At 48.3% G+C, this 25,935-nt stretch overlaps 1 protein-coding gene across 6 annotated transcripts in view; it reads left to right on the top strand.

Annotated features, from left to right (window-relative positions):
• MRTFB (myocardin related transcription factor B) overlaps positions 1-24,655 on the top strand; it is a 185,654-nt gene extending 160,999 nt beyond the window's left edge. For all 6 annotated transcript variants that reach the window (XM_045992699.1, XM_045992697.1, XM_045992703.1 and 3 more), the window contains 4 exons: positions 910-1,068; positions 1,366-1,503; positions 16,971-17,031; positions 19,124-24,655. In XM_045992699.1, coding sequence (XP_045848655.1) covers positions 910-1,068; positions 1,366-1,503; positions 16,971-17,031; positions 19,124-19,656 — 891 coding nt within the window. In that variant the 3' untranslated portion in view covers positions 19,657-24,655. The remainder of the gene's footprint in view (positions 1-909; positions 1,069-1,365; positions 1,504-16,970; positions 17,032-19,123) is intronic.
• Positions 24,656-25,935: the final 1,280 nt, after the last annotated feature.

Here is a 25,935-nt window from a genome sequence, read left to right as displayed (position 1 = left end):
CAGAGGGGAGCTTTTTACCGTGAAGGACCGAGGAGCCAGGGAGTGCGGGGTCTCGATCAGGTGTGGGCGTCCCTGCCGTGACTGTGCGGAGGGCTGGCGGGATGGGGGGCTCAGCATGGAGGCTGTGCCAGTTTTCCAGCGATCGATAGCAAGGGCCCGGATTAGGACAACAGAACAGAGGCCTGATTCAGGAGGCGTTCCGAAGCTCCGTGAGCACTGAGGGCAGAAAGCGCAGGAGACTGACGGCTCCATTCAGCAAAGTTTTAAAAATAAATGAGGGTAAACCAAGAATTATTTTTCCTCAGCGGCTGGAGGTGGTGGGAGGAAAGGGGAAAGTTTAGTTTGGAATATATTAAATTTGAGATGTCCGAAATTTATGCTTACAAGGGTTGTAAATGGCTGTGGCCCTTGGGAGCAAGGTTGGAAAAGACGAGTGGTTGTGGGGATTATTAGATTAATCGTGAACATTACAGCCATGGGAGTAGATGAGATCATCCTGGAGAAGAAGAGAAATTAAGCTTTCGCTTAAGAGAAAAATTACACCAAGCAAAAGCTGATTTCCCAGGAGGTGTGGTCCACACCACCCTCAGAGACAGGCCACTGAGTAAAGGGACGATTGATGCCAGGAAGTCAGGGTCGGCCAACAGTGGCCTTGGGACCGCGTCCAGCCCCTGCCTGTCTCTGTGGATAACGTTTTGCTCGAACCCAGTGCCACCCATTTATTTCTGTATGGTCGAGGCTGCCCCTGGGCTGCCGTAGGAGAGAGGAGACCCCGGGGCCTGCAGGCCCTAACTGGATACCTGATGGCTCTTTCCAGCAAACATTTGCTGACCCTTGTCTGAAAACGTGGTTTTCTTTGGTCAGAAGAGGAAAAGAACACAATGAATGGAAAATATTGGTTCTTTACAGGTTTTCACAACGTCAGCATCGAGCACCGTTCTCCCCTACCCGAGAGCACCCGCCCCAGCGGTCCAGCAGCCCTGTGTCAATAAGACTCCCCCCAGCGTTCTGCAGCCCAGAGGTGCCCCACTGCCCTCCCTGCAGAACGGACCTACCAGCTCCAGCAAGGTAATGCCGTGAGCACGGAGCAGCAGCTACAAGACGTGCTTGCTGGCGTCCAGAAGCATTCCGAGCCCCAGCGTTTTCGCCCTGGACTGTCCGCATGCATGGGACAGGACAGACAGACTACTGTGGTGCCAGTTGTAAGGGGCAGCTTAGCTCTTAGCACAGTAGAGGTGGCCCTTCCCATATAGGATGGCATCCTGGCAGCCATGCGGGTCCTAGGTCCTGGGGCTCCACTGTGCTGAGGACAGGGCCCTGCCTGGCCAGGAGGAGCTGACGTGTCCCTCCCTCTGTTTGCCTCAGCCCGGCTCACCCCCGCCACCCCAGCCGTGTGTCGTCCAGCACTCCCTGTTTGGGAGCCCGGTCCCCAAGACGAAAGACCCACCCCGCTACGAGGAGGCCATCAAGCAGACACGCAGCGCCCAGTCCTCCCTCCCAGAGGTAAGTGAGCCCAGTGGCCACATCCACAGGCTTGCATTTGGGGAGTCGCCCACACACAGGTCCTTTGTTGAAGACGTACTTGCCGCAATAGAAGCACAAATTTCAGAGCCAGGAGCCTTGTTTGAACTTTAAATGCTATTTTTTTAATGGAAGTAGGGGTGACATACAATATTATATTGGTTTCGGGCGTACGACACAGTGATCCGACGTTCATAGACGTTATGGAACGCTCAGCAGTGTGTGGTTCCCATCTGTCACCACAGAGTCACTCCAAGGTCACTGACTGTCCCTATGCTGTACTTGCCGTCGCTGTGATATATTCTGTAACCGGACATTTGTACCCCTTCATCCCCTTCACTTCTTCCACCCGCCCCCCTCCGTGTTTGTGTTTTTGAGTCGGTGTCTGTTCTGTTCATTGTTCTGTTTTCTAGAAGATTCCACAGGTAAGCGAAATCGTCTGGTATTTGTGTTTTTCTGACTGACTAATCTTAGCCAAGTCCCCTCTCAGTCCATCCCTACTGTCACAGATGGGAAAGATACTCTTTATTACCGCAGAGTAATACTCCTCTGCGTGAGGGAGTGCGTGCAGCACGCCGCCTTCAGCCCTTCGTCTGTGGGCGGACACTGGGGCTGCCCCGTAGCTTGGCTTATGGAGATGATGCTGCGGTAAACATTGCGGTGCATTTGTCTTTGTGGATTGACGTTTTTGCTTTCTTCAAATAAATACCCAGAAGTGGAACTGCCGGATCCTGCGGTAGCTGTAGTTGTAGCTTTCTGAGGAGCCCCCGTACTGTTTTCCACAGTGGCCGCACCAGTCTGCATTCCCACCAGCAGTGCGGAAGGAGAATTCCCTTTTCTCCACATTCTTGCCGACACTTGATACCTCTTGTCTTTGATACAGGCCATGCTGACTGGTGCAAAGCGGTCTTTAGTGGTTTTGATTCATAGTTCCCTGATGCTGAGCAATGCTGAGCGCCTTCACTAGGTCTGCTGGCCATCTGGATGTCTTCTTTGGAAAAGTGTGTGTTCTGCTGTTTGGGAATGGAATGCTCTGCCTGTATCTATTAAGTCTGTCTGGTCAGATGGGTCATTCAGAGCCACTGCTTCCTTACTGATTTTCTGCCTGGACGATGTTAGTTGATGTGAGTGGGGTGTCGAAGTCCCCTGCTGTTGCTGTATTACTGTCCGTGTCTCCCGCTGTCTGTCAGTCTTCGCTACAGAGAGAGCCCCACACGTATACGTCCACCTACAGGTACTACACAGGGCGCCCGCATCAGGGGCAGAGATACTGCAGTTGACTGTCGTCTTTTTGGACTGATCCCTTTGTCATTATGCAGTGCCCTTCGTTGTCTCTTGTTCCAGCCTTCGCTTTAAAGTCTGGTTTTTTTAGTTTTAACTTAAACTCAGTTAACATATATTATCAGTTTCAGAGGTAGAATTTAGTGATTCAGCAGTTGCATATCCCACCCAGCGCTCATGACATCAGTACCGTCCTTAACGGCCATCACCCAGTTAGCCCGTGTCTGTTTAAATATTGCTACATCAGCGCTTTTTTTTTTTTTTGCTTCCATTTGTATGGAGTATCTCTTTCTGTCCCTTCACGTCTGTATGTGTCTGTAGGTCTGAAGTCAGTCTCTCATAGGCAGTGTACAAGTAAGTCTTACCTTTTTTTATCCAGTAACCGTATGTCTTTTGATTGGCACATTTAATCTGTGTACATTTAAACTGATAAGTATATACTTATTGCCATTTTTTAAACTGTTTCTGGTTATGGGTTTTTTTTTTAATTTCTTTTCATAGTTCTTTTGCTTTCTTTCTTTGTAATTAGATGACATTCTTTGATGCTATGCTTGGATTAAACTTTTTCCTTTCATAATTTTCTTTCTTCGAGTTATGGCCTTTTCTACTTAAAGAAGTTCCTTTAAGATTCCTTGTGAGGCCACTTCAGTGGTGATATACTCCTCTGACTTCTGATGGCCTGGACAACTCTTTATATTTCCAATTCTGAATGATATCCTTGCTGAGCAGATTTTTTTTCTTCCTCTCACTACTTTGAATATATTGTGCCTCTCCCTTCTGGCAAAGTTCTTGCTGAAAACTCAGCTTATAGCCTCAGCTTTCCTTATACATAACTAGTTGCCTTTCTCTTGCTGCTTCTAATAAATAGACTCTCTTTATCTTTAATTTTTTGACATTTTAATTTTTATGTGGACATCCTTGGGTTCATCTTGTTTGGAGCTCCCTGTTCTTCCTGGACCAGGCGGCTTCCTTCCTCAGGTTAGCTGAAAATTTCCCTATTATTTCTTCAAATAAGTTTTCTGGCCCTTTCTCTCCCTCTTCTCCTCCAGGGACACTTAAAATGCGAATTCAGTACACTTGTTGTCCCAGAGGTCTCCTAAGCTATCCTCATTCTCTCTCTCTCTCTCTCTCTCTTTTGTTCGGCTGTTACGTTCAGATGATTTCCACTGCCCTGTCTTCCAGATCATGCACCTGTTCTCCTGCATCCTTTAATCTGCTGTTGATTCTCTCGTGTGTTCTTCAGCTCATTTATTTTATTCTTCAGCTTTGACTGGTTCTTTTTTATATTTTCTGCTTCTTGAAGTTGCTTATGTAAAAGGCACCCTGTGAGGCCCAGGAATGCAGTCCCCCCTGCTTACCAGAACCAGTCACTCCGGGTGTCCTCTGTGTGGACTGTGCACTCTGCTGTCGTCACTGGCCAAGACTTCTGTGGATGTGCTGGTGGGCGGGGCAACAGCGCCAGCAAGATACAGACAGACAGTGTGTCAGAGCTGGCTCCCAGCAGCATTTACATTCATACACAAATTTCCCCCAGATCCCTGCTCTCGCCCTAAAAAAGTAAGTCTCCTTCACACATAACCCGGACACTTTCCAAACTGCCACTTCTGTGCTGGGTCTCAGACCAAGTGATAAAAAGTACTGGCCCTTTAAGAGCAGAATCTCAGGTCCCTAGAGCCTTCTGGCCCCTGCCCCCACTGATTTTCAAAGCCAGAGGTTTTGGGGGCTCATCTACCCATTGCAAATCCCCAGGTTGGGGTGCCCACTGTGGGGCTTGATCCCCTCGATCCTCATGGAGGACTTCCACGCTCCCAGGTGATCTGATCACCGTGCCAGGGATTTGGTTCCTGACCACATCCCTGCCCCTCCTTCCCTTCTCTGCGTGGCCTTCTTTAGATCTTTAGCTGTGGGAGAGAGAAGTTTTGTTAGTCTCCAGGTCATTGCAGAGTGAGCCTCACTATATTCAGTTACACACTCGATGTGTCCATGGGAGGTGAGCTCGGGGTCCTCCCATTCTGCCATTCCCCGTGCTTCTGATGTAAATCCTGCTTCAAATCAAAATGCCAGGCGCCGCGAAAACTCCCAGACGGTTTTGGCAGCTGTGGAACCTGCAGTTCCTACTTAATCAAGTCGAGGTTTTTCCTTTAACTTCTCCTTGGGGGATGGGTCACATTAAGGATGGATGTGATGATGGCCCTGGCATGTATTTCATACGGGTTTCTCTCTCTTTATTCAAGTACAATTACCACACAGTGTTAGATTAGCTGCAGGCGTACAATATAGTGATTCCGTAATTCTGTACACTTCTCAGTGCTCATCCACTTTATTTCACCCATCGCCCCCAACCTCCCCTTTGGCCACCATCAGTTCTCTGTATTTAGGAGTCTGGTTTTTTGATTGTCTCTTTTTCCTCTGTTTCTGAAATTCCACATATGAGTGAGATCGCTTCATACTTGTCTTTCTCTCCCTGACTGACTTCACTTAGCATTTTACCCTCTGGGTCCATCATGTTGTTGCAAGTGGCAAGAGCCCATTCTGTTTTTACGGCTGAGTAGTATTCCATTGTGTGTGTATACCACACCTCCTTCATGCATTCATCTATGGATGGACACGGGTTGCTTCCGTAGTGTGGGTATTGTAAATAATGCTGCACTTTCCACGGAGGTGCATATCTCTTTACAAATTAGTGTTTTGTTTTCTTTGCATAAATACCCCGTACTGAGATTACTGGATTATAAGGTAATTCTATTTTTAATTTTTGAGAACCCCCGTACTGTTTTCCACAGTGGCATCAGCAGTTTGCATTCCCACCCACAGTGCACAAGGGTTCCTTTTTCTCCACATCCTCATCGACACTTGTTATTTCTTGTGTGTTTAATTTTAGCCATTCTGGGGGTGCCTGGGTGGCTCAGTGGGTTAAAGCCTCTGCCTTTGGCTCGGGTCGTGATCTCAGGGTCCTGGGATCAAGCCCCACATCCAGGCTCTCTGCTCAGCCGGGAGCCTGCTTCCCTGTCTCTGTCTGCCTGTGTCTCTGCCTACTTGTGATCTCTGTCTGTCAAATAAATAAATAAAATCTTAAAAAAAAAAAAAATTAGCCATTCTGACAGGTGGGAGGTGAGAGCTCCTTGTGGTTGTGATTTGCATTTCCCTGATGATGAGTGATGTTGAGCATCTTTTCATGTGTCTCTTGGCCACCTGTGTGTCTTGTTTGGAGAAACTTGGGTTTTTTTGGTATTGAATTGTATAAGTTCTTTATATATTTTGCAAATATATATATCAGATATATCGTTTGCAAATATCTTCGATTCAGTAGGTTGCTTCTTTGTTTTGTTGACGGTTTCCTTTACTCGGCAGAAACTTTATCTTGGGTGTAGCGCCAAGTTTAATTTTGCTTTTGTTTCCCTTTCCAGAGGAGACATATATTAAAAAATGTTTCTATGAGTGATATGCAAGAAGTTATTGCCTGTGTTTTCTTCTAGAATTTTCATGGTTTCAGGTCTCACATCTAGGTCCTTAATCATTTTGAGTTTATTTCTGTGCACGGTGTAAAAAAGGCATCCAGTTTCATTCTTCTAAATGTAGCTGTCCAGTTTCCCCAACACTGTTTAAGTTAGACTGTGTTTATTCAATTGTATATTCTTGCTTTCTTTGTCATAGATTAATTGGCCATAGAAGAATAGGTTTATATCTGGACTGTATTCTGTTTTATTGATCTCCATGGGATCGCTGCCTGTGTAATACTGTTGCGATTACTACAGTTTTGTATCTTGACAACTGGGATTGTGATGCCTCCAACTTCATTCTTCTTTTTCAAGATTGCTTTGGCTCCTCGGGGTCTTTTGTGGTTCCATACAAATTTTAGGATTATTTGCTCTAGTTCTGTGGACAGTGTTGGTATTTTGATAGAGGCTGAATTAAATCTGTGGATCGCTTTGGGTGGTGTGAACATTTTCACAATATTGGTTCTTCCCCTCCATAAACATGGACTATCTTTCCACTTGTTTGTCATCTTCAGGTTCTTTCATAAGAGTTTCGTAGTTTTCAGATCACAGGTCTTTTACTTCCATGGTTAAGTTTATCCCTAGGTATTTAACTCTTTTTGGTGCAGTTGAAAATGGGCTTTGTTTCCTTAATGTTTCTTCCTGCTACTTCATTATTAATGTATAGAAATGCAACAGATTTCTATATATTAACCTTGAATCCTGACTTTACTCAATTATCAGTTCTAGTAGTTTCTTGGTGGAGTCTTCAGTGTTTTTTATATACAGTATCATGTCATCTGCAAATAGAAGTTTTACTTCTTTCTTTCGAGTTTGGATACCTTTTCGTTCGTTTTGTGTCTGATTACTGTGGCCAGGACTTACAGTGCTGTGTTGAATCAAAGTGGTGAGAGTGGACATCCTTGACTTGTTCCTGATCTCAGAGGAAAAGCTGTTTCTTACCATTGAATGTGGGGTTTTTCATATATGGCCTTTATGATGTTGAGGTATGCTCCCTCTAAACCTCTGGTGAGAGTTTTTATCACAAATGGATGTTGTGCTTTAGCAAACGCTTTTTCTGCATCAATTGCTATGATCATATGGTTCTTACTTTCTCTTACCGATGTGATGTATCACATTGATTTGCAAGTATCAAACCCCCCTTTCATCCCAGGAATAAAAACCACTTGTTCATGGTGAATGATCTTTTCAATGTACTGTTGAATTAGGTTTGCTAATATTTTGTTGAGGATTTTGCGTCTGTGTTCATCAGAGATACTGGCCCACAGTCTTCTTTTTCTTGTAGCGTCTTTATTTGGTTTTGGTATCAGGGCAGTGCTGGACTTGTAAAATAAATTTAGAAGCTTTCCTTCCTCTTCTATTCTGGATTAGTTTGAAAATAATAGGTCTTAACTCTTCTTTAAATGTTTGGTAGAAGTCACCTGTGAAGCCATCTGGTCCTGGACTTTTGTTTGTTGGAAGTTTTTTTTATTACTTTATTTCTTTGTAATCAGTCTGTTCAAATTTTCTGTCTTCCTAATTCACTTTGGGAAAGTGATATGTTTCTAGGAATTCATCCATTTCTTCTAGGTTGTCCAGTTTGTGAGCACATCATTTTTCATAGTAGTCCCTTGTACTCTTCTATTTCTGTGGTATTGCTTCTCCTTCGTTTCTGACTTGATTTTTTTGAGTCCTCTTTTTTTTGATGAGGTTAGCTAAAGGTCTATCATTGTTGTTGTGATTGCAAGGAAACAGTTCCTGGTTTCACTGATCTATCCCATTGTGGTTATTTTTGGTCTCTATTTCATTTATTTCTGCTCTAATCTTTATTATTTCCTTCTTTCTACTGGCTTTGGGCTTTGTTCTTTTTCTAGCTCTTCTAGGTTTAAGACTAAGTTGCTTGAGATTCTTCCTGCCCCTTGAGGTAGGCCTCCATCGCGTCATCTTTCCTCTTACAGTAGTTTTGCTCCATCCCAAAGATTTTGGACCATTATGCTTTCAGTCGCATTTGTCTCTGGTTTGTTTGTTCCCTCTTTGATTTATTGGCTGACCCAGTCACTGTTTACTGGTGCGTTATTTAGCCTCCACATGCTGTGTTCTTTCCAGATTTATTTCTCGTGATTAATTTTTAGTTTCATATCATGGTGGTTGGCAAAGATGCATGAAAGGATTTCAGTCTTTTTTAAATTTATTGAGACTTGTTTTGTCTGTGATCTGTTCTGAAGAACACTCCATAGTACTTGAAAAGAATGTATATTTTGCTGTTTTTGAATGAAATGCTTTGAATGTATGTTAGGTTCATCTAGTCCAATGTGTCATTCAAAGCCACTATTTCCTCGTTTTTGTCCGGATGATCTGCCCACTGATGTGAGTGGGGTGAGGTCCCCGACTGTTACGTACCACTGTCAGTTTCTTCGCTTACGTCTGTTAGTAGTTCCTTTGGGTTTAGGTGTTCCCGTGTTTGGTGCGTAATTGTTAGATTACAGTTGTTAGATCCTCTTACTCAGTTGTTGGCATGATCATTATGTAGTGTCCTTTGTCTTAAAGTCTGTTTTGTCCAATACTGTAAGAATTGCTCTGCCAGCTTCCTTTGCACTCCCATTTGCATGATAAATGTTTTCCATCCCTTCCGTTGGAATCTGCGTGTGTCTCTAGGTCTGAAGAGAGGCTCCTGTCAGCCCCGTATAGATGGATGTTGCTTTTTTTGTCCATTCGGTCACCCTGTCTTTTGATCGGAACATTTAGACCATTTACATTCAAACTAATTATTAATGGGCATGTACTTATTACCATTTTGTTACTTGTTTTATGGTTGGGTTTTAATTCTCTGCTCCTTTCCTGTCTTGCTCTCTTCCCTTGTGGTTTGATGTCTTTCTTGAGTGATCTGCTTGGATTCCTTTTTCTTTTTTTTTTGCATATCTATTACCGATTTTTGATTTGTGATTACCATTAGGCTGAGAGATAATATCCTGTGCATGTAGCAAATATATATTAAGTTGATGGTCATTTAAATGTGCATCCATTCTAAAAGCACTAAATTTTTACTCCTCCCCCTTGCACATTTTATGTATATGATGTCATACTTTTTACATCCTTTTTCTGGGCCATTCCCCTGACTGTTATAGGTATAACTGATTTTACTGCTTTTGTACTTTAACCTTCATACTGAGTTTTATAGGATTAATCTACTTTCATTATGTTTGTATTTACCTGTGAAATTTTTTCCTTTCCTGATTTTCTTCCTCCTCATGATGGCCTTTTCTTTCCAAAGAAATGCCCTTAATGTTTCTTGTGGAGCTGGTTTAGTGGTGATGAAGTCTTTTATGTTTTGTTTGGGAAACTCTTTTTCTCTCCTTCTAATTCTCTGAATGATAGCCTTGCTGGGTGAGTATTTTTGGAAGTTTTTTCCTTTTAGCACTGGGAATATATCATACCACTCCCTTCTGCCCTGCAAGTTTATGCCGAAAAACGAGGGCAGAGTCGCGTGGAGTTTCCCTGGTATACAGCTGTTTTCTCTTGGTGCTGTCTGCACCTGCCTGCTTCCTTCCCCAGATGAAGGAAGTTTTTAGCTCTTCTTTCTTCAGATAAATCGTGTGCTCCCTTTTCTCTCTCCTTTCCTTCTGGGATCCTCAACATGTTGCGGAGTTCCCTTACCGTTCTCGTTGCTGCTGCTTTTGTTGTTCAGCGTGGTTGCTCTCTACCACTCTGTCTTCTAGCTGCCTGATCCATTCTTCTGTCTCCTCTAATCTATGATCGATTCCCTCTTGTAGCTTTTTAACTTCATTTATTGAGTATGTCATTTTTGGTTCTTTCTTATATGTGGGGATGCATTCCTCTGTCTCCATCTCGGGTCGTTTTGTGTACTAGGAAAGTCAGCTACGTCTCCTGCACTTGAGAGCAGTGGCCTCGGGAAGGGGAGGTCCCGTAGTGCCCAGGAGGACCATGTGCCTGCTCCCCAGCAGTAGCTGCTGCGGGGTGGGGGGGCTCTGACGTGTGTTGCGTGCACCACAGTGCGCTGGCTGAGCCGTGTTTGCCTGCAGTCCAGGTGGCTGCAGTGGCCCACTTTGCCTGTTGTGGCAGGGTTTGGTCTCTGGGCTGTTAAGGGACCAGACCAGGGCAGCCTTGGGCTTCTTGGTGGAGGAAACCAGATCCTTGCCCTCAGCCCACTTGCCAGGGCTGTGGTTGGACCAGCCTGCAGGGCACTCTCCCTGCCTTGTCTCCAAGAGCCTTTTCTTGGTGGGTCGGCTGTCCCATCAGACGCCTGCCCCTGCCTGCTGCTGGGGCTGCAGTAGAATTCATTACCGCCCCCTCTGCCCAGAGCACGTGGCATGGCGTGTGCACCCAGGAGAGTGTGGAGCAGGGTGTGGTGTTCGCAGTAGGTGAGGGTGTTTGCCCTCGTTCCTGCAAGTGTCGGGGGTCCAGGCTCGGGCCGAGGAGGAACGGCGCCGCCCCACCCCCAGCTCTTTTACCCTTGCTGAAACCTCCCACAGATCACTTCCTCCCCAGCACAGGTTCTGAGGTCAGGCAGGCAGTCTTCCCTTACACCCCAGGTGCTTTTCAAACTGCGCTTCTAGGCTGTAGCTCAGTGGGGTTGTCTGGCAGGGTCTTTAAGGGCGGAGGCTCCGTTTCCTATTGCCGTCCGGCTCTCCCCGAGCTAAGCCCACTGTCATCCGCTGCTTCCCAGTTCAGCTCCCCTGGGGCTGGAGTGCCGGATGGAGGGGTCCTCTCCCTTCTTGTGCTTGTGGTATCCCTGTCATCTGCGGCTGGTCTCACCGTCCCTCCTGCGTCTCTGCCTCCCTGCTCTCTTCCGTGTATCCTCCTGTCTGCCATTCACCGTGGGAAGTCCGTTGTGCCCGTCGTCTTAGTTGTACCGATGTGGCTGTTACCTAGGTGTTGCCATGGGACAAACTCCACCATCTTCCCAGAAGTCCTCTGCAGTTCCCTCTGTTCTAAAGCCTCCATTTGTCAGGGTGGCATGAAACGACCTTGGCCCTGGCTGGACGTCAAGACTGCTCAGCGCCCGCCTCGCCCAGCCTCACCTCACTGTCGTCCGCAGCCCTCTCCGCTCCAGCCGGCAGCTTTGCTAGTATGTTGAGCAAAGGCCCTTTGAAGTGGACAGGCCTGGGGTCCTCCTGACCTCACAAAGCCGGCAACCATGTGCGCAAGGTGCCTGCCTGTCCCCCGAGCCCACCTTGGGGCTCCCCATTCACAGGTGGGAATAGAGCTCCTGCGGTCCGGGCAGCTGGCCTAGGGCGGGTGCCCAGCAACGGTAACCTTGTCCGACCTCACCCTGCACCTCTCTCCTGGCCTCCCTGCCCATCTAAACGGAAGCACAGGTACTTTCAGGAAGGAACCCCCGCCTCACCGAGGCTGCCGTGGGTGAGCGTCACGGCACTCCGGGGGCCCTGGAAGCCGAGGACGAGCTCGAGCCGTCCCAGGAAGACTGCTCAGCGCTCACAGCAAATGGGGCCGTCAGCCCAGCTGTGCTGGTGCCCGTGGCTCCACGTTCTGTGGGGTGACTCGATGTGGCCCGATGGCTTGGGCACCGCCACGACCTGTCGACACTTTCGGCAGCGAGCACCAGCCGGGCCGGGCCCTCAACCAGGGACTGTCACGCTGACCTACCTGGTGGCCTCGAGGAGCAGCTGCAGCGCGAGTCCGGTCTGGCGCCCGTGCTCGGGGGGCCTGCCTCCCTGAGGGAGCGGAACTGGGGTCATCGCGAAAGGTTTCTTCGGGTCCGTCCTCGGCAGGGGCCCTTCTCTGGGAGGGAAAAACCAAATTTCAGAAATAGTTGTAGACATTTACACTAAGGATGGGAATCAGTGATGCTGGACTAGATAGACCATCCTCCCCATTGGTGCCTTAGGAAGTGACGTCTGTTCTCACCGGGGAACGGAGTTGAAGTGAGTTGCAAAGATAAAAATTTTATTTATTTGAAAGAGAGGGAGCAAGCGAAAGCACGAGTAGGGTGGTGGGAGAGAGAGACGTGGACTCCCCGTGGAGCAGGGAGCCCGATGCAGGACTCGATCCCAGGACCCTGGGATCATGACCTGAGCCGAAGGCAGACACTTAACGACTGAGCCATCCAGGCACCCCTTAAACTGGCATTTTTAAGAGAAACAAAAGGTAGCACCCATCCTTCCTCACCTGGTTCTCATGTCTACTCACTCCATAACATGGAGCAACACCAGAGAACGATGACGTCACTTTAACCTAAGACAGTGGCCGGAACCCCTGCCATTTCTCGGTCTCTGGTTCATGTTTGTAGGTGGAGGGAGCCCCACTTTCCATCCGGGGCTGGCTGTCTCTCTATACCGCTGAGCATCAAACTCCAGGCATCCTGAGGTTTTTTAGATACATTTGCTCAGACTTGCAGTTCCACTGTTGGTAAAGGAACCTACCAGTGATAACAGCTGTACAGCCTGGGCCTAAGACAAAGCAGTAACACGGAGGCCCTGGAGAGGGATCCGATGCGGTCACAGTCTGGTGAGGAGGCCGCGCAGGGGAGGGCAAAAGAGCATCTCTTCCCTCTTCTGCGGCTTTTACTCTGGCGACAAGCTAAGGGGTGAGGTTCCTGGCAGAAAAACCAGAGCCTTTATGGCCCGGGAAGTCAGAGAGCTGAGTTGAGAGCAGCCTAAGAGGGAAAGAACTAGAAGGGAGATCCCCAAATTGTCTGCCCACACCTCCAGCGGACCCCTCAGCCACACAGGCACTGAGTGGTCCTGGAAGCTGAGCTGCAGATAAAACATGTGAGCTGTGATTGGAACTTCTGCCCAGAAAACATTTTGAAAGGTCATTAAGTGCCCGCTGAAACACAAGAAACCGCTCAGGGCACCTGGGTGGCTCAGGCCTTAAGCGTCTGCCTTCTGCTCAGGTTATGGTCCCGGGGTCCTAGGTCTATCTGCATCGGGCTCCCTGCTCCGCGGGAAGCATGCTTCTCCCTCTCCCACTCCCCCTGCCTGTGTTCCCTCTCTCTCCGTGTCTCTGTCAAATAAATAAAATATTTAAAAAAAAAAAAGCCACTCATCTGAGAAAAATAACAGAATACAAAGGTTTCACAATTTGATATCCATAACAGGCATTCATAACGTGCAGTGTGCAAGTAAGAAAATGCAGCCCTATCTCAGGGGCAAAAGGCAGTCAACTAAGACCAACTCCAGCTAATCCAGATGTTAGAACTTGCAGATAAGGATTTTAAAACTATCATAACAATCAGTGAGGTAAAGGAAAATATATTCATAATGAATGAAAAATAGCAAATATAGAAATGATTTTTTAAGGAAATGGAAATAATAAAACAAAATCTCTAAAATGAAAAAAAAATTATGGATGGTCTTCACAGAACGGAGATGGCAGTGAAAAAGGTAAAAAGGTTGTAGGTAGGTAAAAGGTAAAATTTAGTCAGAGAACTTGAAGACAAACCAATAGAATTTATCCAGTCTAAATAACAAAAATGTTTTTAAGGAGCACAGAATGTCAGACAGTCTGAGATGGGTATGACAGGACTCTGAGAAGAGAATGAGGCACATAAAATATTGTAATAAAGGTCAAATTTTTCACCAGTGTGCTGAAGACAAGTTTACAACTTTGAGATGCTCAGTGAACACCAACCAGGACAGACAGAAGGCCTAGTCCTCCCATAGTCAAATCACTGACCGCCAGACTGAAGAGCAGATCCTGACAGCATGAAGCGAAACACAGCGCACACAGGGTAACGACAATTTGTTTTATGACTGACTTTTCATCAGAAACCAGCGAAGTCAGAAAACAGTGGAACAAGATCTTTAGAAACTCTTAGAGGGGAAGAACAGACTGTCGAACCAGAATATTCTGTCAAGTAAAAATGTCCTTTAAGAATGAAAATGAACTAGAGATATTTTCAGGTAGAGATAAAATAAGAATTCGTCACCAGAAAACCTACACTGTAAAAAATAAAATACCTAATGAAATTTCAGAGGAAGTGGGTCTTTACGTTTTCAGGGGTTTTATATTTTATGTACAACAGTACGACATGAAATAATCTATGAATAACGACGTTACTGTATGCCTACAGCAACAACTGAAGTATAGCTTTTATAAAACAGAAAGATTGGGGCGCCTGGGTGGCTCAGTGGGTTAAAGCCTCTGCCTTCAGCTCAGGTCATGTGCCAGGGTCCTGGGATTGAGCCCCGCATCGGGATCTCTGCTCAGCAGGGAGCCTGCTTCCTCCTCTCTCTCTCTCTGCCTACTTGTGATCTCTGTCAAATAAAATCTTTAAAAAAAAAATTTCCTTTATAAAATAGAAAGATTAAGTTAGAATTCCCCTAGTAAAATCACAATGTATTTTTTTAAAAAATATTTTTTAAGGACAAGAACCTTAGGAGGAACAACAACAACAGGGCAAATGACACAGAATGGCAAACCCAAAGTAAATGCCGTCGCTGATTGCACAAGACATGCTAGTGGAGTAAACAGGACAATTAAAATGTCAGTAACGGGCGCCTGGTGGCTCAGTGGGTTGAGCCTCTGCCTTCCGCTCAGGTCATGATCTCAGGGTCCTGGGATCAAGCCCCGCATCGGGCTCTCTGCTCAGCAGGGAGCCTGTTTCCCCCCCCACTGCCTACTGGTGATCTCTGTCAAATAAAATCCTTTTTTTTTTAAATGCAGAAACTATCAGAACAACTAAAAACATACCCAACTAACTAATCTTAAGATGTCTGGTATTTCTTTGACATCCCTCGCTGGGCCTGGACTCAGTGACTAGCTTATGACCGAACTGGCAGAAGTGATGGTGTTGGGCTTCTGATGCTAGTTCAGAAAAGGCAAGCCCCTCCTGCCTCGCTCTCTCTTGGATGCTGGCTCTGGAGAAAGGCAACTGTCCAATCCCGTGGGCAGTTGCTCTGGACAGGCCCAGGTGAAGGGAAACGGAGGCCTCCCATCAATCACCAGGACCAAATGGCCATCGTGGAGCGACCCATCTTTGTAAGAACATTCTCCCCTGAAGACGGCTGGAGCCTGGCCAACATCTTGACCCATGAAAGACCCCAAGCCAGAACTACTCATCTAAACTCTTGCTAAATTCCTGACCCACAGAAACTGTGAGATAGTAACTTTAGCGTTTTAAGCCACGAAACTGCTTAATGTGTAATACAGTAGGGAACACTACATGCAACTATAAGAGGCATCCTTTTTTTTTAATGATATAAATTTTTAAAGATTTTATTCACTTATTGGAGTGAGTGTGGAAGCCATCACGGAGAGGGAGAAGCAAACTCACCACTGAGCAGGGAGCCTGATACGGGGGATCGATCCCAGGACCCTGAGCTCATGACCTGAGCCTAATGCAGGCACTTAAGTCACCCAGGTGCCCTAGTTGATAAAATTTTTATTTTTTACATTTTTATTTAAATTCCACTTAACATGCAATGTAGTATTAGTTTCAGGTGCACAGCGGAGGGATTCAGCACCTCCGTACATCACTCTGCTCATCACAGGTGCACCCCTTAATCCCCCCAGCCCTCCCACCACGCACCCCTCTTCTGGTACCCATCCGTCTGTTCTCTATAGCTAAGAGTCCGTTTCCTGGTTTGAAGAGATATACTTGCAATACAAAGACACAGGTTGAAAGTAAATAATCAGAAAAAGATACACCATGCAAACAGTAAACCTAGGAAGTCTGGAAGAGGCAAACGATTAGAGCAGCCATTTCACCAAAAAAAGATACACGGATGGCCAACAAGCACGTGACCAGATACTCAACATTTTGAGTCGTTAGGAAAATGCACGTTGAAACCACAATGCGATACCACTGCACACCTATTAGATGCCTCACGTTGAAACGACCGACCGTACCAAGTGTTGACAAGGATGCGGAACAACCAGAAATACCAGACAGTGCTGGTGGAAACGGAAAACATCACTTTGCCAAGCAGCCATTTCTTAAAAAGTGAACCCCATGACTCCCCTAGGATTCCAGCATGCCCCTCCTCAGTGTTTACCCAGCGCAGAGATTTGGACACAAATGCCACAGCAGCTTAACTTGTAACAGCCAAAAAATGGAAACAACCAAAACAAACCTCCTAGGCAATAAAAATAGTCCCAAGGCATCCTCTCCAGCGTGGAGAAAGCTCAGAATTATGTTCAATGAAAGAAGCCTCATCCACTACCAACACCACTTACACTGTGAGGATTGATTGCTGTAAAACTCCAGAAAATGTGAACTAAACTCATCTATTAGAAAAAGCAGTCACTGGGTTGCGTGGGGGAAGAGGGGACTATTACAAAAGGCCACTGAGGAAACTTGCAGGGCACGGTATGTTGGCTGTCTCGACTGTGTTGACAGCGTTATGGGAGTACACAGATGTCAAAACTTGGACTGTGCCCTCTGTAAGCGCAGTTTACGCCTACCTTCTATTTTTATATAAACGGAAACGAATCAAGTATTTTTAGAAGCAAGTAGTAGCGGCCGCTCAGAATGCAGTGGTAAAAACTAAGGGACGTGTGTATAGGTCGGCTGATCTAGGTATCGGCCCTGTTCCTGCTGTCAGCCGCTCATCAGCTGGGACACACTGGGTAGACGGCTTCAGGTCTCCAGTGACCTCAGTGTTCTCGAAATTATCAAGTGGTAGACTGGTAAGGTCACTAAGCTCCCGACTGGAGAGTGCTTCCGCGTCTGTAGGAAAGAAGGCTGACTTGTGTTCTCCTTCGTTGTAGATTTCCAACGCACACAGTCAGCAGATGGACGACCTCTTTGATATCCTCATCAAGAGTGGAGGTAGGTCACAAATCACATCAGACCCCGTCCGAGTAGCCTTTTAGGACAGTTTTCCGAACGTTTTCCTGTAGAGCTCACGGCCTGTCTTGGAGTAGTGACAAATGTATTCTAATCCCAACCAAGTTTACTGTTTTCAAGTAGGACATTAAAACAACTTATAAATGGAGGAAAAGTTACTCTTTCAGCTTAAAACAGTAACATCGTGTTAGATTTTATCCATAAATCTATGCCTGCTGAGAACAGACCATCTCAAAACAGCCACGTAGAGCCCCGTTTAAAATCCACGTTGAAAAACTTCAAAACCTGTCCCATACGTAGATGACTGGGAGGGGACGAGAGCACCCTGCTGCACACACTAACGTCCTAACAACCGTGTTACGTTGCACAGGCTCTTAGTATCTTGGTGAAAATGTAAAGGCAGTTTTAAAGCACCTTCTACAGGTAATTGAAAATCTTGGACTTTATAACATATCATCTTAGAAAGGGATAAAGGTATTAACCACACAGACACACATTCCCAAAGTCAAGGCTATCTCTACGTCAGCAAATGTATCTTTCAAAATAAGTATAAAAATCAGTATTTTAAAACTGAAAACACTGTTTTAGAATAAAGGATTCTTACATCACCTTGATGAAAGGAGTTTTATTCTGCTTTCTAAACAGTGGTCAAAATTTCTCCATTCATAGCAGGTACTGTTTGGTTTTGAAGACACAGAAATTCTTGATGTTTAACTATAGCTCTACATGAGCAGATTTTTTTTTCTAAGAACTACATTGGCCTCACAAAATAACTTATGATATATTTATGCTGTGGAAATAAATAACCGTTTCATGGCCTGATCTTAAGGATTTTGTTTTTAATGCATTTTGCCAAAGACTTTCTAAATGATTAAAAGGATTAATTTTTACAACCCAAACTTAGAAATTAAAATGTGATGACGTCATCAAATGAGTTATTTTCTACAAGGACTTTTTTTTTTAATGGCAAAGTATCCAGTGAGGACATTATCTTACTGTGCATGAACGCCAGTGATGATGAAAAGAGAAATGTAAGGAACTGATTCTGAGGCAGGCTACCTAGCACTGTCAGCTTTCAGAACGTTCTAGAGCTGACCGCAGGAAAGGACACACAACAGACGTACGCAGGACACACGCGGGGAGTCAGCACAGGAGTCCACACGGTCGACAGCTCACGCGAAGGAGTGGGAGTGGGAGCTCCTTCACGTCCTTCTGGGTCCCAGGCAGTTCCCACAGCTCTTAGCAAATCCGTTTCTCCTCCTGTGTTTGCATAGAAATGAAACCAGACACCCATCAGAAGGTAAAAAAGAAACTTTATTCAAATACGTGTATCTAAATGAAAGCTGGTATCCAGAGCAGATGGTGGCGCGTTCCCTTTCCCTGATCCCGCGAGAACGCATCATTAGTGCTAAGACATCTGCCAGGGCGTCAAGATTGTAGGTAAACTCAGAAAACAAGCAAACAGGTCAGAAAAATAAGGTCAAGAAGGGCAAAGGAGCTGTGTGTTGGCTTTAATTTGGGAGGAAAACAAGACAGCATTGTATCTGTAGAACTTCTGCAGAACGTGTATGGCTGACGGGGCATGCGGTTCGGCTGTAGCGATAACAGAAGAAAGACCGTAATTAGGTCTGCCGTGGTCCCCGAATGCACTTCGCGTCTGCACAGACGGGACACCTGCTTTGACTTTCAGGCGGCGACCACGTGATGGCAGATCGACGGTTCCCTGTCTGAAGCCTGAGATAACGGGGACCCAGAGGTCAAATAATCAAATAATAAAACCATCGACTCCTGCCTAGTAGCGTATAATGGCATGTGATGCTTATCACGCTTACTGAAAAGGAGAGAAAGCGTATCAGAATGTTATAAATTTCAGTGTCTGTTTAACTCAAATGAGCCATCCTCCGCTAGGTCACCAAGGACCATAGCTGACGAATGGCCCTGCCGTCCTCCTACCCCTACGGTGGACGGTGTCTTAAGTCCTTGCCCAGCAGTAAAACAGCTCTCCTGGTACTTGACAGAAATGTTGAACGAGTACTGAATCGTTACTTATTGACCCTTCAATTGTTTTGCACAGAGATCTCCCTCCCTATAAAAGAAGAGCCGTCGCCTATCTCCAAAATGAGACCAGTGACAGCCAGCATCACCACCATGCCCGTCAACACAGTGGTGTCCCGGCCACCACCCCAAGTCCAGATGGCACCACCCATCTCCTTAGAACCCATGAGCAGTTTGTCCGCCAGCCTAGAGAACCAGCTAGAAGCGTTCTTAGATGGAACTTTACCTTCGGCCAACGAAATCGCTCCACTGCCGAGCAGCAGTGAGGACAGAGAGCCCTTCTCTCTGATCGAGGACCTCCAGAACGATCTGCTGAGTCACTCGAGTGTGCTGGACCACTCACACTCCCCCATGGAGACTTCCGAGGCCCAGTTTGCCGCCAGTACCCCCTGTCTGTCACTGGACCTTTCGGACTCGAACTTGGACAACATGGAGTGGCTGGACATCACCATGCCTAACACGTCAGGACTCACTCCCCTCAGCACGACCACCCCCAGCATGTTCTCCACTGACTTTCTAGATCCCCAGGACCTGCCGTTGCCGTGGGACTAACGTCGCCGACTTCTCGTTCGAGCCTATGTCGTTTCAGAAGATGAAGATCATTCTCCAAGGTCAGTTTTTAGAGACAGATTCAGAGTTGCGCTCTTGCAGTTACAATATGTTGTCACGGGAAGAACGGATAGATGGTCACAGCCTGGAAACCGAGTGCGAACACATTTCACGGCGCCCAGCAGTGAATTTCTCCAACTTAACACAGCACAGGGCCTTCTGAAAAATCACTGGTTACAGAAGCCCCACCTGTTTCTCCAGACTTCGGCAGAGAACGAATAAAGACATCCAGAAGAGGGACGTGTGCGGGAGAGCAACACGAGACTTCTCTGGCCGTCCTTGAACTACATTTACACCTCTGCGGTCACCTTCAGACCCGACGCTCAAGGCAGACAGCTCCCCTCCAATGAGAGGACAGCGGCCCCTGCATGCGGTCCGTCCCAGCCGTGACCGGAGCCGGGCTGCGGGCGGCAGAGGCCAGGGAGGGCGCCCGCCCGTTCCCAGACAGCGGCCACTGCGGACTCCTGCTTCCGTTCGGAAACCAACATCGTTTATCTGTGTCGTCGTTTTGTGATTTGGGGAATCTTAACCGTAGCTTCCCAGGTTTCAGTTTAAGTGGGAGATCTTTCACCGTCACCAGACGACGTCTCCAAAACACTGTCCTAAACCATCCACTGTACAAAGTCCTCGTATACGGATAACACTGAAAATTCTATTAGCAACCCGCGGGGTTCAGTAGGTGGGTTTTAATGTGTATATGAGACATCTGTGTGTCCACCCTGACGTTGTCATTTGTACAGCACATTGGGGTAAGGAATTGGTAGCCAGCACTCCTACTTGTTTTAATAACTCGACTGTTTCTAGAGTCCCTGAGCCATGTGTATTTCCGTATTTAAAGAAATGCTGACTGATTTCAGGTAACCAGACCCATCTCACAGAACAAGGAAGGCTTCAGCGTAAAATATCCTTCTGAGCTGTTGAGTTACAAAGAGAGGGCCGAGGAGAAGTGTGCCGGGAGCCCCAAATGTTCCCGCGGGGGTTCCGGGGGAGGGGGGTCTGGGCAGGCTGGCCGCCTCTTCTCTGCCGCTTTCCCTGACGGGCATTCTTCAGGCTCGTAACTGGATGTCATACTCAAGCTCTCACCAGCTTATCAAGCCGAAGAGGGAAAAACTGGAGGTTTTACTAGTCATTGTTTTATATAGAGAAGAAGTTATCACCCATTTGCTGAGTAGTTTCTTAAGAATTTTCTAAAATGCCAACTATCACGGGACTTCCAGAATTATCTCAAGCTAGTCATTTAAGGTTAGGACGAAATGTAAATAACTTTTCTGGAAAAAAAAAAAAAAAAAAAACCCAACCCTGAAATCTACCAAAAAAAAGTGTGAAGGTGTTTGTTGAATGATCTTACCATGCTCTGCACCTCATGTTCTATGCACCCAAGGGCCAGGTTGCTTTCTCTGCGTCCTTAGATGGTGATGTCCCCACAGTGATGTGCCCGAGCCACCCCGACCCACTGCTTGGAGTTCTCCGGGCATCACGGCTGGGTCTGCGCTTTGCCTGAACGCCGATCTGATTTCGGTTTGTAGATCCTCCACGGAAGGCAAGTTTGCTTTTCCAGGATTTGGCCAGAACACGGGAGCCCTCTGTTAACTGGCACTTCCCAACTTGAGAGACGTCTGAAGCGTTCAGGGCAGAAGCGGTTACGCTTGGTGTAGTCTGAGGGAGCAGTTTCAGTGCTCAGAAACTCGGAAGCCAGCGCCTGGAGTCCAGTAGCCTGGTTCAGCAGGACGCCGCTGCGGGAGCAAGCCCAAGAGAGTGTCACCCCGGGGAACGCACGGCCCCGGTGCATCCCTTCCAGAAGGGCCTGCGTCCAGGGACGGGCTGCCTACTCGGACAGGTACTTGTCTGGGTGTGGTCCTGGCCTGGGTTTTGTCTGAGGCTCACCTGCTTCGCACGTGGACTCCGGGCATCATCTTCACTCAGATTTCAGTGGCTTCTCAAGTGAACCCCAGATACCAGCGGGACTGTGGGAGGCAAGTGACCAGCTAGCGCTGTGGACGCTTGCTTGCTATTTCCACCATCTTGAGTGGTGCCCGAGATGCTTTCCCAGCCCTCAGCTCTCCCGTTGCTTTTCCAAACTAAGGCCGGAACCATGCCGCCGGAAGGTGCTCTCCGGAAGGCCACTCGAGCGCAGACAGCGCCGGTCCACCAGCCTGCTTGCTTTGGACTAGGAGTTACTTCACGTGTGCGTCCAAACCCCTACGTACGGGGCTTCCTTGACAGGGAAGGCGAGGAGCCTCCGACCCGAACTCCACCAGCCCCCGCTCGCACCATTCCGCCAGGCCCTCCCATCCTGGCGTGGGCGGCCGGCCGGCACGCGGGGCAGGGGGCCACTGTGTTCAAGGTGAGATGTGTGCAGCAGGTCACGTGACCAAAGACCGTGCTGTCCTCGAGGCCCCTCTGACCTGACTTGCTGCACACAGGGTAAGGACTGTCTGCGTTGTCACGGCCGTCAAAGCACAGGGCAGGGCGGCCAGGACGCGTGCGTGTGGTGTAGACGTGGGGGTGTGGCCCGTCGTCTTGCACAACGTCGCATTGCCAAGGAAACAACCAGCTCCTGGACATGCGCTCTCTCCCATCCAGTCTGACCTCCCCGAATATTCCGGAAACACGTCGCACGGCGCTTGCCAGGTACCAGCTCCTGTCCTCCGGGCCGGGAGGAAGGGCAAGTCGCCCCAGAGTTTCCCCGGGCTTTGTGAGTCTAGGGGCCGGGGCCACCGTGTACAGTTCAGCAGCGCGCGTCCAGGGAGCCCCTCCGGGCACGTCGCTGGGGGCTCCCATGCGAGCTGCTTCCGGAGTTGCGCAGTCTACTGTACAGTACTAGCCATATACTCGTACATAGATATACTCTCGGTTCGTGCGATTTCTGGCTCAGATGCTCTGTGTTTTATAGGACTATTTTTATAATACTAGAGAGATCTTATTTAAGTTTCCTTTTGAAAAACCCGGTTCTGCGATCCGTGTAACTGACACTTTAGGAAGTGCGAGTCCAGGAGGCAGTCTGCGGCGGCCCCCGGGCCGCTGCCCGTTGAAAGCAAAGTCACGGTCATCCGCTAGCGCCCCGGGACTGTGCGGTCAGCAGCCCCGAGTGATGGGTTGGCAGCCTGTCCCCCCTCTGCTCACCAGAGTGGACTCAGGCTTCCTCTGCCCTCCCCCCGCCCCGACCATTCCAGGCCACCCCACTTTCTTGGGCGTCCGTTCCTAATTCCCAGGCTGAAACCAGCTGCAGCAGCTGGCCCAGCAACTGTCCCCACAAGCAATGGGACAGTCCCTCTCCTGTCCACAAACAGGTGGGGCCCGAGAGAAGTGCAGGGCGAAGGCCCTCTGGCCAGCACGGCCCCCCAAATCCCTTCAGGCTCTTGCCGGCAGTCACTTGAGAGGGGCAGCCTGTTTCCCCAGGTCCACGCACAACCCTCCCTGTTTTGTCACCCCTCTCTGCACACATGCGTCTCCCTCACCCCCGGCAACACAGCAAAACGCCGCACTGTCCACTGCCCTGGAGGCCACGGAATGAGCCCAGGGGCTTCAAGCGCGTTAACTGGAAGGGCCGCTTGTCGGGGAGCAGAGCTGAGCAGGGCAGGTCTGTGTGTTTGCAGAGCCTCCACCCGCGTCCCGGCTCACCCGCCAAGCGCTGCGGTCACAACTGGAAAGTAACAAGACGCGGCCGTTCCTCGCCCTGTCTCCAGCCCTGCTCCCGCGCACGCCTGTCCGGGCCACCTGTTCTCTTGGTGAAGTGACTCTGTCTGCAGGACCACAGGGAGGCCGCGCATGTCCCCTGCTCCCTCTTCCTTGCCGCATCCGGGAGCACCGGCGGCCCCGCAGAGCCTCTCTCCCTGTGGTCTTGGGTGCAGGGCCAGGACGGCCCAGAGCGGCACGTGTTTACACAAGAGCGCTCCCCCCCCGCCGCCCCAACACATCGCTCTGCTCTGTGAGCTGCGGCCGGGCGGTGTCACCGCTCCCTGACAACAGGATGGCCATCTCAGACCAAAGGTGCTCTCTGGAATCAGAATAGGTCCTTGGCGATAATCCACACAGCTTGTCGTGTTCAAAAGAGCTTTGTGCCAACCACTAAGACAAAGCTTTAACCAAGTTCCTAGAATCACCGAGACCCGTTCACCATTACCTCTCGACGTTATGCTGTAAGGAAACTGGCTGACTGGGGAGGAGGAGGGAGCATTGAGGAAAGGGTTTAGTATCTACCAAAAGTACTTAACCTCACGTAACCAATAGTAATGCAAACTTGCTTTAAAGGAACCAAAGGCATTGCCAAGTATTTGCCAAAAGAAGGCACTTTTTATTTAAAATTTGAGACTAACGATTATCTCAACAGTCAGTCCCAAAAAGGTATTATCCATTTAAGGTTATAATTTTCACAAAGATGTAGATATTTCTCTATTGTTTTCATGTAAAATAGTATAGATTTGTTTTGTTGGTTTAAGAATAATACATATTTAGTAGTGATAGTTTCTTCCTAAGTGCAGATTAGTTTCCTTTTTTCTTGCTTGCAGTCGAAACACAGCGTGATAGGTGTTTCTCTTCTTATTTTCATGGTCACATTACGTCTTAGCATCTCACTTTGTGAAAACAAGGAGAAAGATACCAACCTACAGAGCCCCGCTTACTAAAGCACTAGCTTAATGAACAAAGAAATGACGGCAATCGGGGGGTCCATTCATGTATTGCCTTTATGTTGTTTTTTAAAAGAAAACCATGATGCCTTTGTATTTGCTGTTTGCACCCCTGAACTCAATTCCGTATCATGTTTGGATGCCATACGTTTGCACATGTACTGTACATAGGAACGCATACTGTATTTTTATATGTGTGCACATTTCTCATCGCATCTTTTGTACATAGTGGCAGTATTGTAGCCGGTCGGGAAACGTTTGATATCTCAGCAATTTTGCATTTTTGTGTCTCAAATAAAAAACATTTTGATGTACTACGATTCCGGCTGTGCAGAGGGCGGGCCACACCCTATGGGCTAGGCGAGCCACGGCGGAGCTGGGTGCGGGCACGGTTTCGGAGGAGACCGGCCTTCGGAACGCGCCCCACAGCAGCTGGCCACGCACAAAACCAGTAGCCTCACCGAGGCGAGCTCCGTGGCTCACACATCCAGGGGGCCAGCCTCCCCCAAGCCCAGAACGGGGGATACGAAGGAGAAGCCGGGACTGGCTGAACTTGAATATGACAAGACTGACACTGAAGGTCATGTCTGTTCTCCTACAAGGGGAAGGGAGCCCTGAAGGGAGCATGGCGAGCACGGCCGTGCAGGGGGAAGCACGCACACTTTGGTAGCCACAGAGCCACCAACAAAGTTCCCCAGACACCCAGAGAGTCCTTCAATGGAACCAGGTTTCAAAAAACACTATGGGGTGTTCTTATCGACCATACAAATGGTCTTTAGAATTGGGTCTCCTTTTCCTAAAACGGCATTTAATTTTCAATCTAGAAAAGTGGAAGCCCAAGGTGAAGATACGGTTTTGAGGGAAATAGCATTCTAGTTTCCTCCTCGATCTGGTGAAACACAACGGCCACAGGTAAACCAGACCGGCAGCCAGGCCTTTCGTGTCGCTGTGTCACCCGCAGACGGGGAGAAAACCAATCACGAATTACCTAACTACAGCCCCAGGGTTGGTATCTGTGACGCGGAGGGACCAAGGCAGCAGCCTCAGCACATCTGTGGGCCGTGATGTTCCCAAGCACCTCAAATGTGTTATCACATCACATCACCAGCCAGTGTCCCCACCCCAGCGGGGAGTGAACGCTGTCAGAGGGAGCAGGGCAGGTGCCCCGCCTCGGAGGAGAGGCCGCGGACAGAGCAGGGGGTTCTAGGGAAGGTGCGCGGCCCACATGGCATGTGCACATGGAGAGGACATTCCAGGCAGAGAACAGGCTGGGCGAGGCCCTGCCGTGCGCCCAGCCACAGGCTAGACAGATGCTGGGGTTCAGCTGCGGGACCCCCTTCATGCACAAAGTCTGAGAAATCAGGTCTGCACGGTAGGCGAGAGCCGGGCATGCAACGGATCCCCCCCGGAGGGGCCTCAGAGTCCCCTGTCGAGAATTCTCTTACCTTCGGGCAACACCGAGCCTTGGAAAGCTTTTCAGATGCTGGACACCGGCACCATCCCGCATCTTCACAGCCCCTACTGCGCACTGGCTCTGGAACCCAGGTGAATTTCCCGTCGCTGTCAACGCAGACACGCCCGCACGCTCAGCGAT

Source organism: Meles meles, chromosome 21 (assembly GCF_922984935.1).
Source record: "Meles meles chromosome 21, mMelMel3.1 paternal haplotype, whole genome shotgun sequence".
Lineage (NCBI taxonomy): Eukaryota > Metazoa > Chordata > Mammalia > Carnivora > Mustelidae > Meles > Meles meles.
The sequence above is the reverse complement of the archived record's forward strand: the minus strand, read 5'-3'. Positions and strand labels throughout refer to the sequence as shown.